Below are 15,245 nucleotides of genomic sequence, written 5' to 3'. Positions count from 1 at the left end.
CCTGATGTGGTATGGTTTGTTATCAAAACAGCTTTGCCTCATTATGTAACTACATACATGCTATAGCTCACACTCATACTCATCATCACCATAGCATCTACAAGGTGGACCATGGAAAAGTAACCCGGCACCACACTCTTATAAAAGTGGTCTATGAAAATTAGATGTGCTAGGAATAAAAGAAAAGAATAAAGTCTGGGAAGGCTTTTAAAAAATTCCTCCCAAAAGTAGGTCAGTTGGGCAAAGTTGGTTTGCCCTTAAGTATTTTGTGTATTTAAAATAGCTGACACTTACTTATAACTAGAATTCCACTGATTATCCTGAGCATGCATATTTATGTATAGATTGCAGTCACCATCTTGGGATGGGCCATTAGTAACATATATGATCCTTGTTTTAACACATTGACATGATATTCATGTTTTTGCTATTGTAATATCTGAATAAGCGGCAAATGTGCAGAAATCTTTAGTTGAATATCGTTGTGGTCTTTTGTAGTATATAAGCAGTCAGTTCTTTACGTGAAGAGAATGAATGGAGTTCTTCAATCGAATCACCTGCCACAATCACTACTTTATATGACATATTTTTAAGGGCTTGTCCGGGACTGAACTTTCGATGGCTTACTTTCAAGATATGTCATCAGTAGTTAAATGGTGGTACCGACAGCTCCATATACATTGCGGCGGTCTGGCTTGGTAATGAAGAAACAGCTTGCAATAACTCAACATATTAAAGGGGTTGTCCCGCGGCAGCAAGTGGGTCTATACACTTCTGTATGGCCATATTAATGCACTTTGTAATGTACATTGTGCATTAATTATGAGCCATACAGAAGTTATAAAAAGTTTTTTACTTACCTGCTCCGTTGCTAGCGTCCTCGTTCCCATGGAGCCGACTAATTTTCGCCGTCTAATGGCCAAATTAGCCGCGCTTGCGCAGTCCGGGTCTTCTTCTGTTCTCAATGGGGCTCCGTGTAGCTCCGCCCCGTCACGTGCCGATTCCAGCCAATCAGGAGGCTGGAATCGGCAATGGACCGCACAGAAGCCCTGCGGTCCACGGAGGGAGAAGATGCCGGCGGCCATCTTCAGCCGGTAAGTAAGAAGTCACCGGAGCGCGGGGATTCAGGTAAGCGCTGTGCGGATTTTTCTTTAGGTCCCTGCATCGGGGTTGTCTCGCGCCGAACGGGGGGGGGGGGGGGGGGGGTTGAAAAAAAAAACAACCCATTTCGGCGCGGGACAACCCCTTTAATAATTAACACCTTTGGGTCTTTAGAAGAGAGACACAATCTATGTGTTTTTTTTTTCCTCTATTCTAATAGCAGTAGGAAGCTACCAATTATCTCTATTAGTTCAACATGCTCCACAATATGAAAGCAAGATAGAGCATTGTCGAATGGTGTTAATGCCTTACTGACTGCTTCTTTTACAAATCTGTATGGCAATATATACTGTAATTCATTACACATTAGAGTATTGCCCTTACTTTTCAACTGTAATCACATTGATTGTGTCTTCTGATTCTGTGTTCCCGGTTAGTTCCAATATTCTTTGTGCATAGGCTATCCACTCAGGAAGTATATGATATAGATTTGACCAATCAGATTCTTTTATTTCGTTGGGTGTATGTTTCAGTGGATATATTGGCGATGACCAGCTCTTTAGGCTGCTTAAAAAAGACGTGAGGCCTTTGGCAAGTCCTGTTGATCAAAGTGGTGGACAAAGTAACAAAACCGTAAACAGTTTCAGAAATTTTCAAACTTTATTCTAACAGCCATTACTGCATGGTGGGTGTTCAAAGAGTACATTTTTGAAATTTGCGTACGAAAAGTTATCATTCTACATAAATTAAAATTGCGTAGAGTCACTGCAGAGGGCTACCATATCCATTCTTCGATCCTTTTTTTGTGCACTTACATTGTACTTGAATTTTCAAACGGTTGATGAATATGGTAAACTTAAAGGGGTTGTCCCGCGAAAGCAAGTGGGGGTATACACTTCTGTATGGCCATATTAATGCACTTTGTAATATACATCGTGCATTAATTATGAGCCATACAGAAGTTATTCACTTACCTGTTCCGTTGCTAGCGTCCCCGTCTCCATGGTGCCGTCTAATTTCAGCGTCTAATCTCCCGATTAGACGCGCTTGCGCAGTCCGGTCTTCTCCCTTGTGAATGGGGCCGCTCGTGCTGGAGAGCTGCTCCTCGTAGCTCCGCCCCGTCACGTGTGCCGATTCCAGCCAATCAGGAGGCTGGAATCGGCAATGGAACGCACAGAGCCCACGGTGCACCATGGGAGAAGACCTGCGGTCCACCGTGGGTGAAGATCCCGGCGGCCATCTTCGCAAGGTAAGTAAGAAGTCACCGGAGCGCGGGGATTCGGGTAAGTACTATCCGTTTTTTTTTTAAACCCCTGCATCGGGTTTGTCTCGCGCCGAACGGGGGAGCTATTAAAAAAAAAAAAAACCGTTTCGGCGCGGGACAACCCTTTTAATCCTTGCAAGTCAATTATATTCTGTATTTATTCAGAGCCAAAATATAACAACACTTTATCGAACATGCAGCTATTCTAAAGGAGCTTGTAACGTAACTGGAATATAGTACAGTGGAATGTTTTGATCACTGTAATATACATAAATACTGTATTGTAAGCTTCCTTGTAATAAAAAAAAATATGTAACACAGGAAGTGAAGCATGGATGGAAATCATCAATTAGATGTATCTGATTAATAAATCAGGCAATGTTTTGTACATTAAAGTGGTTGTCCCACAAAAGCAAGTTATCCCCTATCAACTATGCTCATTTATTCACTCTTTTCTGGAAAAAAAAAATGTGACAAATAGAGAGCAAGTATGGTCTATGATGGATAAGGAAGGTGATTACATGGTAAAAAGTCAATGTTTCCCTCTTCCTTGGGGTCATCTGAAGCTAAATAGGGAGAACTGAGATCATTCTTATTTCCTTGCGGTACATGCAGCTGCAGCTTCAACTTGCACTATCTTTGGCTAGAATTAGGCTACAACTGCGATTCTGGTCTTGTTTGAAATTTGATTATCCTGTTGTACCATAGAGTGACTCACCATTTTCCCCCTCCACTCTTCTTCTGTATTGCTCACTGAGTTCCTCTATAGTATCATTCAGGCCTTCCATGGTCTTCTGTTCTGGAGTTGGGTTTCCATCCAACCCTTCATGTCTTCTCAGCAATTTCTCTCCCAACTGAGACCATTCTTTCTGAATATCAGAGGCAACTTTTAGAGACTCCTGACTGTTTAGGACATTATTCCCTTCAAACCGTTGTTCTTCTTCAACCAGCATCTACAATACATGCATATTGAAAGCTAAATATTAAAAGACATCCCCTTACTATTCTAAGTACCTTAATGTACTACACAATATTATTTACTTGTTGGTCTGAAAACAAAAATGAAAAGTTACGGTTATAGTACAACAATATAAACTATGATTTATCTCATTCCATGTTAATTAATTGCTAATTACTGCTTTAGACCCACTTCACACAGACATATTAAGTGCACACAAAATTTGTGCACACAAATCGCAGAGAATAATCCCCATTAATTTCAATGGGTTTGTTCACATGCACGTATTTTCCTGCGCATTTCAGTTGTGCCAAAAAATTCAGCATGCTATATTTTCCTACACATTTGAGCGCCAAAAGTCTCAATAGAAGTCAACGGGGATGCGCAGAAGCTCAGAAAATACACTAGAAGATGTGTGAAACACTGTGTAATTGTGCAGGAAAAAAGAACACATCTGGAGGGCATTAGCCATTTCAATCAGTGAGTCTTTATTTGCAGCGTAAATGAACATGCCTTTTGGGGCAGAAAAAGTACAGTAAGGTACGCCAATGTGCAGGAAAAAAAGCAGAATTCATTTCACGAATATGCAGTGCACAGGCTCGTGCAAATATGCATATGTTCGTGTTGTTTTTCCCAGCATTTTCTGTGGCATTCTTTGCAGCAAAAATCCAGTGACTGGATCTTAGTAATGGTTCAGCCATTGTAAAATTCCCAGCCAACAGTTATGCCTCACTTTTTTTGGGTGCGCGCAAATGTGTTATTTGATTGCAAACTTGTAAAACAAAGCATGAAGTTAATGGTGTTTTTTTTTTTTTTTTTTTTTAAACAAGCTAGAAAATACTAAGAGGTGGCCCTATAATTCGTGCCAGTTTCAGGGGTATATTATAGTAAATCTGTCAGGACATGGGAAGCCCTTGCTAAACAAATTCAATGTGAAAATCAAAGAATCGGTACATTTTTGCACAGGAATTACATTTTCCAAAATGAAAGAAAAATGGGCAGTGCCATGTGGCAAGGCGAGGAGGAAGGCTTAGATTGTGGAGTGACCGGTAAGCAAATTTCCGAGACACCAGACAAGCAACCATCACCTACAGCCACAACTCTACAGCAATCCGCCTGGCCCCGAAATGCAACCAATTTGTCCTGTGTAACATAAAGAGATGAATAAAGTGTCCCCCGGCTGACTACTATCAATCAGCTGACGTTCAGGACATTAGGAAGCTTGAGTTGACATCCTTCCCCCTTGAATTTGCCCTTGATAGATAGATAGATAGATAGATAGATAGATAGATAGATAGATAGATAGATAGATAGATAGATAGATAGATAGATAGATACTAGAGAGGTAGATAAAGATATGGGATTGATAGATACATGTTGTGATGTGGAGGCTGTAGCCTGTCAGACACTCTGTGTGTATCTCAGTGTCCATTGTTATGTTAGCCCATGCAGTAGGATGTGGCTACCTTAGTCCCACATGGTTTGGCAACACTGTGGTGTAGCTTGTAGATGAAAGAGTTAAATGCTTTTCAGCATCTGGGAAAGCTGAGGGTGTTAGGAAGGTTTGAAGTAGATGTCAGCAAAGGCTGTTAAACTCTCCCCAGGGGGTGTCTGATGTCTACAGCCCCTATGAAGCCAGAGCTAGAAAATGTTTATATTAGTAGATAAGGACAGTGAACTACACCTCCCACTAGTCCAGCTGGCCATAGCCAGACCTGATAACTTTTGGAACCAAAGTTAACAAAGGATGTTTGCTCAAGACAAAGAAAAGATGAAATTTAGAAATTCTGAAAGATCTCTACGTCACAGCCCGCTGACAAGGATATGCTGTGAAATGTGTCACCGCGAATAAGATGCAGGGACTCCCATCTTTGCAGACTGCTTAGGAACCTAGGACTGTGTATTTGGGACATGATACACCTGAAGCTACTCATGGGTGAACTCAAGATGTAGATAAAATCATGACTAAAAATATGCCGGGCCTATGTTCCTGATCAGCTAACCGCGTGTGAAGATATGACTGAAAGTAGGGAATTTTGTTTTTTCAGAGTTCCTACAAAGCCACCGCTCCCTTCTCTGTGTGACCTCAGAGAGGGCAAGGAGGAGGTGTGTACTGGGGGATCCTTTATAAGTGGGAGCAATCTTGCTGATTATCTTGTTAAGACGAAACCATATTCTCCGAAGCTCTACAATACCCATACAACTGCCACAACCAATTTCTTAACGGTAAACTGGAACCCGATTTATGATTTACTAATATAGTCTTCGGAGAATATGGTTTCGTGTTAACATGGACAAGGTTTACTAATTAATTTAAAGTGTAATTCTCAAAAAAAAGAGCAGTGCTTTTTTACAGAAAAATGCAAAAATTATGTTAGAAGATAATCGGCAAGAGACTTACATATGATATTCACAGACAGTAAAATAACAGGCATTAAAATAAGAGTGTTACTATTATCATGAGTGGAGCCACACGAAAAAGGAGAATCCAGCTAGTCTGCACAAAGGGTGCATTCCAGGGTGCTGACAATCTGGAGTCTATGGGCTCCCACTTTTAAAGGATCCCTCAGTGCTACCCTCTCTGAAAATTCCCTACTTTCACTCATATCTTCACACGCGGTTAGCTAATCGGGAATAAAGGCCTGGCATATTTTTAGTCATGATTTTACCTACGTCTTGAGTCCACACATGAGTATCCTGTCCCAAATATGCAGTCCTAGGTTCCTGAACATTCTGCAAAGATGGGAGTCCCTGCATATTATTCGCGATAACACAACATTTTGCAAAATATCCTTGTCAGCGGGCTGCAACTTACAGATCCTTCATTAATTCTAAATTAACATTTTCCTTTGTCTCGAGCAAACATCCTTTGTTAACTTTGGCTCCAAAAGTTATCAGGTCTGGCTATGGCCAGCTGGACTAGTGGGAGGTGAAGTTCACTGTCCTTATCTACTAATATAAACATTTTCTAGCTCTGGCTTCAGAGGGGCTGTAGGACATCAGAGACCCCCTGGGGGGAGGGTAACAGCCTTTGCTGAAGTCTACTTCAAAGCTTCCTACCCCACTCAGCTTTCCCAGATGCTGAAAAGCATTTAAATCTTCCACCTACAAGCTACACCACAGTGTTGCCAAACCATGTTGCACTAAGGTAGGCACATCCTACTGCATGGGCTAACATAACAATGGACGGCTGAGATACACACAGAGTGTCTGACAGGCTACAGCCTCCACATCACAACATATATCTATCAATCCCATATCTGTATCTACGTCTCAGATATCTATCTATCTATCTATCTATCTATCTATCTATCTATCTATCTATCTATCTATCTATCTATCTATCTATCTATCTATCTATCTATCTAGTTAGGCCAAATTCAAGTGGGAAGGATGTCAACTCAGCTTTTCCAATGTCCTGAATGTCAGCTGATTGATGCTAGACAGCCAGGGGGACCTTTCATTTATCTCTTTATATTACAGGCAGCTCAACAACAATGCTCAAAACAGCACTATAAGACATGGAGTGCACAGTGTAATCCAACATGCCCAAAAAACTTAGTATAAACAAAAAACGCCTTGCGAGGGGTCTTAATTATGTGCAAAATTCAATACACAATAAAAACAAATACATTTAAAAGTTAAGAATAATTTCTTATGCCACAAGTAAAAAAAATAATCACAAATAAACTGCCACAGGGCCATCGCAGCAGAGATGCTGCAGCTCTGATATAAACAATGGTGTAAATATCACTGGGGAGTAAACTGTATAGTATATTACTTCTATCTATCTATCTATCTATCTATCTATCTATCTATCTATCTATCTATCTATCTATCTATATATGTGTCTGTGTACGTATGTATATATCAACAAACATAAAATATTTCAAAAATATCAGTCACTTTGCAAGTATATCCATCTAGTTAACCACAGTAACCGATATGTGCACAGTATCACTTGTGGTGCAGATGTGGGCATTTTACAAGTCCCATGTTACTGGTAAACTTTTCAAATGGCATATAGCACACAGTCCAGTTTCTTGCATACTCTGATATTATATCATTGATTTTACTGCCAGACCAGCTTCAAAGATGTCATCTTTTTCAGTGACTTGTGACTATTTCTCCAACTTGTGGCATACATTTTTATACTTATCTTTAAAATTGTATTCATTTATTTTTATCATGTATTAACTTTTATTAAAGCTTATTTACATAATAAGACCCCTCCAGAGCCAGTTTTCTAAAATGCTCATCTTTTTTTCCCCCTAGAATACTGACTGGTACAAGTGCTTTGATACATTTCCACAGTCTACACATTCAGTAATTGGCGCTACTGTTGTTGCATTTTCCTGTACCCACAGAATTATCTGAGCAGCATTTCTGCACATACAGGAATTCTTCAGTTCTGAAGAAGTCAACTATACAATTCTAGGCCAACAATTTGGAAACAAGCATTAACACAAGTAACCTGCTCACACAGAGAGCAAGGCTTACACCTTTGGTCTCAGTTTGACTAAGACAAGCTTATGGTCTCATCCAGAGTTCCGTCTTAAAGTCGTTTTTGACATTACTGATAGAACTCCGGAATGAAAACCATAGACACACAATCCATAAAAGCTCAGGCTTAGCAAAAGACAAACCAAATTCTGTAACTGTCAAACCTGCGTACATTTTCCCAGTTCTTCATGTCTTGTAGTACCGCTATTGCCACCTCTTCTTGTAATGCATGGTAATGCCAATTCACACTAGTACAAATAAGAGGAAAAAAAAGGTTAGGGACACCTTTGGGGGTCAATTTTGTCACTTAAATGCATGTATTTTGGGCTAACAAGCATCTTTGCAACTGGGTTTCATTTAAAAATTTTCACCATTTGTTTTCTGCAGGTTCTACATTAATGTTTATCGTTTATCTTTGTTGTTGTTGTAAATTAGCGAATCAAAACATTCAGAAGAGAACAGCGCAGAGGAAAAACTAAGCCATCAGTCCAACCTGACCTACAGATCTATTGATACTCAGTCTGCCGTTTCTATATACCGTGGTATCTAGAAGCTGCAGAAGAAAATGCTGCAGAGTTTTTAATGAAACCCTAGTGCAAAAAATGATTGTCAGCCCAAAATACATGCATTTGAGAGAAAAAATGACCCTTAAAGTGTCCATAGGCTTTAGGACATAAATTAATTAGTAAGTCTAATTATGCCATACATTTTTGCTTCGTTATAGACTCTGAGGATTTACTGTCATGCTGTAAAGACTAGAAAAGGGGCCAATTTTTTAGTTGAAAGTCCTTTTTTTCCTAAAATAAACAGATTAAAACTTGTCATGTTGCTATGACCAAAGTGATTAAGTGTAATCATTAAGGAACAGAGCAGCAAGTGTTAAAGTCCTCTGCAGCACTACTATCGGGGCATTGCATAATGCCCACTTAAATCCATGAACTGTCCATGTAATGCACGGATTTGTCAGATCCTTGGAGGAAGACAGACAGTCCTTATAGCTGCTCTCTGAACTAATTGATGAAAGTCTTAAATGAGGTACCCACTGTCTATTAAATGGAATTTCTGATCTAGATAAAGCCTGAAAAATATACCTAACTTTTCAGGTGACTTTTCACAATAAGCTGCCATGTGCATACATGAGATATAGCACTATATATGGCCATTATATAACTTGTATCTTGCATTTTTCATCAGTTTTTTTCCCCTATAAAGGATGTGTCTCTAATTCTGAGTCTTCCTTAGTCTGATGGGTGTAGACTAGGTGCTATGATGTCTGCAATAGACTTCACGCATAGGAGACCAGGATATCTTTTCTTTAATTGTGTAACACACCCTCATAATTAACAGCAGCATGGAGGACATTATACAGCAGTATTGGGCATTGTATATATGATTCAAGTAGTTGTGGGGTGATAAACACTTAAAAGGAACCGGTCAGCATGTTTGTACCCAATAAACTACATTATCATGCTCAAAGGTCAGGGAACGGGGAGCCCAGGGAGCTATGTCTCATACCATGTCCCCTGTCCAGCACTGTGCCTCCCACAAATCAGTACACTTGCACAATGTGACTGTTTTCAGAAGGCTGTGTGCGCGTGCTTTCTCATTCGTGCTGAAACAGGGGACCCAATGAGTATGTGACACAGCTCTTCGTACTCCCCATTACCTTATTCTTGAGTCCCAAAACATAGTTTATGAAGCTTAAACATGCTAACAGGTTCCTTTTAACGTTAGCTGCAGCCACATCTCTATATGAGTCTCTCTATTTCTGTCTGCCTCCCACTACTCAATTCTCAACCCCCTCTCCTATCCATAGTCCTATATAACATGACTTAGCAATGTCTGAATTTAATGCTATAGGTTAGCACTAAAGATGAGCGAGTATACTCGCTAAAGCACTACTCGTTCGAATAATGTGCTTTAGACGAGTATCTCCCTGCTCATCCTTAAAGATTCGGGGACCGCTGCGGCTGACAGGTGAGTCGCGGCGGGAAGCAGGGAAGAGCGGGCGGGAGAGAGGGAGACAGAGATCTCCCCTCCGTTCCTCCCCGCTCTCCCCCGCAGCTCCCAGCTCCGCGGCGGCCCCCGAATCGTTAAGGACGAGCAGGGAGATACTCGTCTAAAGCACATTACTCAGACGAGTAGTGCTTTAGCGAGTATACTCGCTCATCCTTAGTTAGCACATTTACTTCCCACATTTTAAAATATTATATGTTTGCTCATGAGGTACCAAAGCATTTATACAAAAATAATAGTAGTTGTCTTGATAACAATTAGGAATGTTGTCATACAAAACTTTCTCCTGAAAATATAGCTGCCACTTCTTCAAGTCTCTACAGATGATGTGCAGCTTCTCTCTGCTGGACTCTTCACTGCGCTGTAAATCTAGCTGAAACCGGGTCATATGATCTCTCCATCGCTCTGTGATCTGCTGGATTTCAGAAAGGTCTTTTGTGTCCTATAGAGGGTTTACAATCGGATATATACATTGTATTACGTGGTAGTGGAGGAGAATGTTATAATTGTTTTATACGACTCAGTCAGACGGGCGTTTTTTGCTGCGCATGTTTTTTGTGTTTGCCATCCGCATCTATTAGAACCAATGCTTTTCAACGACAGTGGTCAAATGTCCAATTTTTACCTGTGCACAAAAATTTGCACTGGTAAAAATAGGACAACGGATATTAAAACGCAAGTAACTACAGCATTCAGGATTTATTGGATGCGCTGCCCCTGGATGCTGTCACATCCAGGGGTTTCACCTTGTGGTCAGTGGGGTCAGCTGCAGCAGCGGCGACCCCACTGACATACAGAGAAGATCGCGATTCTCTGCCACAGCTGTGACAGCTGTGGCCAAGGATTTTTTCATCTCCGCGTGGAGTCCCCTCATCACTGAACACTGACAGCACTGTCACAGTGTTCAGTGACAAGGGGACTGCCCGCAGAGATGAAGCAATCATCTGCCACAGCTGTCACAGCTGTGGCAGAGGACCGCAATGCTATCCCATTGAACTTAATGGAGCCAGCGCTTCAGTCGGCTCCATTAAAAGCAGTGAGATGCTGGCAGCCCCCACAGTGATTTTCGGGGAAGGGCTTTAAATATAAGCCCTTCTCTGAAAATCATCCCTAGAATGTGTAAAAAATATATACTCACCTCTCTGCAACTGCCGGGGCTCAGGCGCTTCCAGCCGCATCTTCTCCCTGAACTGCTCTGAATCTCTTTGAGCAGGCGCGGTTTTAAATTCCACGCCTGATGAAAGGGCTGTATCTGATTGACTGAGTGCTCAGCCAATCACAGGCAGCGCTCAGCTATTCAATGAATGACAGCCGATCGCTGCCTGTGATTGATCTCAGCACTCAGCCAATTACAGGCAGAGCTCGGGCCATTCATTGACCACAAGGTGAAACCCCTGGACGTGACAGCATCCAGGGCTTGCACATCCAAGGAATCCCCTGCTGCAGCTGTCACAGCCGCAGCAGGGGATAGCAAGCACCGCACTTTATGTGCAAATTTTGAACGCACCAAAGTGCGTTTTTTTCAACGTGACGCCCACTTCGGTCACGTGAATTTTGGTGCACATGCGTTTTACGCAAAAAAAAAAAAATCACAAAAAATAAAAATCGCTCCTCTGACTGAGCCCATAGGAGGAAGTTTTATACTAAGTTGTTTAGTACATCTTAAAAAACCTGTTGTTCCCCTTGAATTTTAGGCTGCGCCCACCTGTCAGATGCCAGTCTACAAAACTCACCCACTAGTTACATGCAACAGCAATGAAAAAGACAACTGGAAAATAGAATAGAGAAATTCAATACACCTTTAATTGTAACAGTAAATTGTTAGTGTTGGAGAGATGAGGAAGAGAAAAGAAATATAATTGTTAAAGAATCAAGTTGAAAAACCAGACACAAAAGGTATAAAAGGTTCACAGTTTTGGTAAAGGTATCTCTGTAGACACTTTAAAGTGCACCGGACTGTTCAGATGGTCTTACCTGTACAAATACATTGTGATAAGCTCTGTACGTTCTATAAAAGTGCTAAATAATTTCTCTTGTAGTGTAACTAATTTTATACAGTAACTCACGTTTGACGCAAGGAGTACAATGAAATGCAGGACAGTCTTGGTCCAGGTCTTCTCACTCATGTACAACCTGCGAGCCAGTTGTAGTTGATTCTCTTCTATAACCTAACCAAAAGGTTGTGATGAGATTTACTACAGAATTACAGCTAAAGGCTCCTACAATATCTGGTGTACATTCCTACATTACTGTATGTCAGTAGACACAATAGACACAGCTCACAATTCTCTAGATCTTTCATTTAAATGAATACTAACTTTGCACACAACTTATCCTCATCTAACAGCCTATGAGTTTTGATCATCTTTTTACACTTGCTATATGACCTCCACTAACAATATCACAGACATAGATATCCTATCCCCAGAACAATGACATCTGTGTCGTGCAATACTGCTGTATCAAATTTCAAACTGAAATATTTTCTGAAAATTAAAATATTTTGAGTTTGCGTTTCTCCACGTTTCATGATTTAAGAAGTAGTGGCTACAATGGGGCCCAAAGTTTGAAGGGGTCTACTCAAGTGCAATTGTACTTTTTTTGCAGGCAATAACACGTCGGTGACTTTCTGCTATCTAGCACTACTCCCACAGTTATACTCTGAATTATGACAATATTTTCCATACTTTTAATTATTGCTACTTATATGGCTGTTTTTACTTTTCTGTCATTAGTCAGTGGGGCCCATCTCATGCTATGGGGCCCTATGAATTCAAGTTAACATGTGTTAATATATTTAACTTAAATATGGCTCCCAACTGTCAGCAAATGTTGAATGTGGCTCACAAAGTATAAAAGGTTGGGAACTTCATGGCTGGATGAAACTGGATGGCAGAGGCTGTAAGTGACAGAGCCTCTGGGAAATAGTCCATTCTGCCCTTCCTATAATACATCTTTTGCTACAGTTATGTTGTTCTATTTATGCTCTTACGTTACAATCACTGTCATTCTTTGATGCATATTAGGCACATGAGAAATATGCAGCACTAAACCTCAATTTATTTCAATGGGGCCTGTCACACCAGCGTTTTTGTGCTGCGTATGATACCGCACAAAATTGCACACAGCATGTCCTATTTTAGACGTTTTAGTGCGTATTTCACACACTAAGGCCGCCTGCAGCCGGGCAAAAATTCCGCGGCAGGATTCCCCGTGGAATTTCCGCCCGTGGAAGCTGCCATAGGATTGCGTTAGCAAACACAATCCTAGGCAGACAGTTGCGGTTTGTCCGCGCGAAATCTCTCGTGGCAAACAAACCGCAGCATGTTCTATTTCTCTGCTGGCTGCCCGGCACATCAAACAGCCGGAGCCGCGGGCGAGTACCCACTGCTCTCTGCAGGCACTCGGGTCGGGTCCCGCGGCGAGAATCCTCGCAGCCGGATCCGACCCGCCCGTCTGCAGGCGGCCTAAATCGCCCATTGAAATGAATGCCGTGCGTAAAAAATGCAGTAAATATGCAATTGCAGATGTAATAATGCGTCTTACTAAGTTTATGACTCAGGTTACTCTGCCACCAGAGGTGGTTGTGACAACATATTCTTGCTTGTCTGCGTTGTTACTTTTTTAACATCATATGTGAATGTACTGAAAATACACAGCGAAAAATGCAGGCAAATGCGCACAAAAATTAAGCTCTGCACGCAGTAAACTCTGCATAAAAAATGCTGCATTTTTACATATGCTCGTGTGAGAGGTGCTGTATAGAGAGCTACTGAACACAAAAATGAAATCAAATAAAAAAAATATACTGAAGCGGAAAGTTTTCCTCTGCGAGTCCGGCATACGGAATACTGCGTAGAAACAAATATTACAAAACAAAAACCTCAATGTGCTTCTGTATAAAATTTTAACGCAGCGGTGCATTCTGCACCTAGAGTTTTACACTAATATGCCGCTAGCACTAGTCCCTATACATCACCACTTCTATGCAATCTTGTTGCGAGAGTCATAACCTAAAATTATGATACTAACTATTCGTATCATTCATGGGCATAGTATAGTGCACAGTATAACGAGTTTACAGGGTAATTACATCTGCCCTAATATTCAATCTCTGGTAGTGAGACAAAGGAATGTAGACTTGATGCATCTGTAATGAGCAGCAATTAGCTCATAGTTGTTCAATGAGTTTGCGCAAAATATATTGTGTTTGCTAACAATCTACGTCAGGAGTTATTACAGCACCTTTCTCGCCAGTCTGTATGTTGCAGAACTCCAAAGATCTCTTTCTTCCGTTAGGTGAACTAATTGTTTCTCCAGGCGACTTCTTTGTAATTCATACAACTCACGATATTCTTCTAAAAGACTGAACAAGAGAGCAAATAGTTTATCATTCATGCTACAGACACACGTGTTTATATAGTGATGGCATGATCAATGGATTTTCCTTTTAGGGTGGATTCAACATGTGCGTGTTTATGTGTGTACAATTGTGCACACAAAAACACGCACCTATTAAAACCATTGGTTACCTATGGTGTGTTCACTGCAAAACATAGGACATGCGTGCACCATAAGTCTGTGGTGCGCGTCAATATTCCCCAGTGGGTAGACCCCTTGTCACTGAACACTGTGACAGCACTGGTCACAGTGGCCACTCTATGAATGGCCAAGAGCTGCCTGTGATTGGCTAAGTGTTGTGACCAATCACAGACAGCACTTAGCTGTCAGTCAATGAATGGCTGTGGTCTGTATCTGATTGGCTGAGTGCTCAGCCAATCAGATACAGCCCTTTCAGCAGGCGGGGATTTTAAATACCCGTCTGCTAAAACACAGTCAGAGCAGGGCAGGAAGAAGACAGTAGCTGCCTCAAAGAGGTGAGTATATATTTTTTTACACATTCTAGGGATGATTTTTCAGGGAAGGGCTTATATTTAAAGCCTTTCCCTGAAAATCCCTGCAGGGCTTGCCTGCATCCTATTGCATTCAATGGGGCCACTGGCAGCGTGTTTGTGCACGTACGTGGGTGCACGGTTTTGTGCGCACCTATGTACGGCACGCGCTCGTGTGAATGCACCCTTAGGCATTTGTCCTGGTGAGATCTAGCAGTTACGTTTGGCAAAATGATGATCACTGTTTATGTAACTAAAAATCTCAATTTTCTCTAGTTAGCAATCTGTCTTTTTTGGGGATAGGAGATAGGAATGTGATGGGTTTTGTATGGTGTTATATGTGCATGCTACTTTCATGTACTGTATATCATTTAAGCTGTGAAGATTGTATAGTTGAAAGTCAGCTAAAGGCCCTTTTACACGCAACAATTATTGCTCAAAATTCGTTCAAACATCCGAAAGTGAGCAATAATCATTACAAGCGCTGCGGAATATGTTGGTGCTACTCAAA

General features: G+C 41.2%; 1 protein-coding gene across 5 annotated transcripts in view; it reads right to left on the bottom strand.

The window, feature by feature from the left end:
• The window catches only part of AXDND1 (axonemal dynein light chain domain containing 1), a 563,032-nt gene that overhangs the window by 24,979 nt on the left and 522,808 nt on the right, over positions 1-15,245 (bottom strand). For all 5 annotated transcript variants that reach the window (XM_066597402.1, XM_066597401.1, XM_066597403.1 and 2 more), the window contains 6 exons: positions 14,088-14,208; positions 11,909-12,010; positions 10,118-10,284; positions 7,999-8,074; positions 3,084-3,318; positions 1,486-1,699 (listed from right to left, as the gene is read on the bottom strand). In XM_066597402.1, the coding sequence (XP_066453499.1) occupies positions 1,486-1,699; positions 3,084-3,318; positions 7,999-8,074; positions 10,118-10,284; positions 11,909-12,010; positions 14,088-14,208 (915 nt within the window). The remainder of the gene's footprint in view (positions 1-1,485; positions 1,700-3,083; positions 3,319-7,998; positions 8,075-10,117; positions 10,285-11,908; positions 12,011-14,087; positions 14,209-15,245) is intronic.

The sequence above is a fragment of the Eleutherodactylus coqui genome, chromosome 3 (genome assembly GCF_035609145.1).
Source record: "Eleutherodactylus coqui strain aEleCoq1 chromosome 3, aEleCoq1.hap1, whole genome shotgun sequence".
Lineage (NCBI taxonomy): Eukaryota > Metazoa > Chordata > Amphibia > Anura > Eleutherodactylidae > Eleutherodactylus > Eleutherodactylus coqui.
This window is presented reverse-complemented; position numbering and strand designations above follow the sequence as displayed.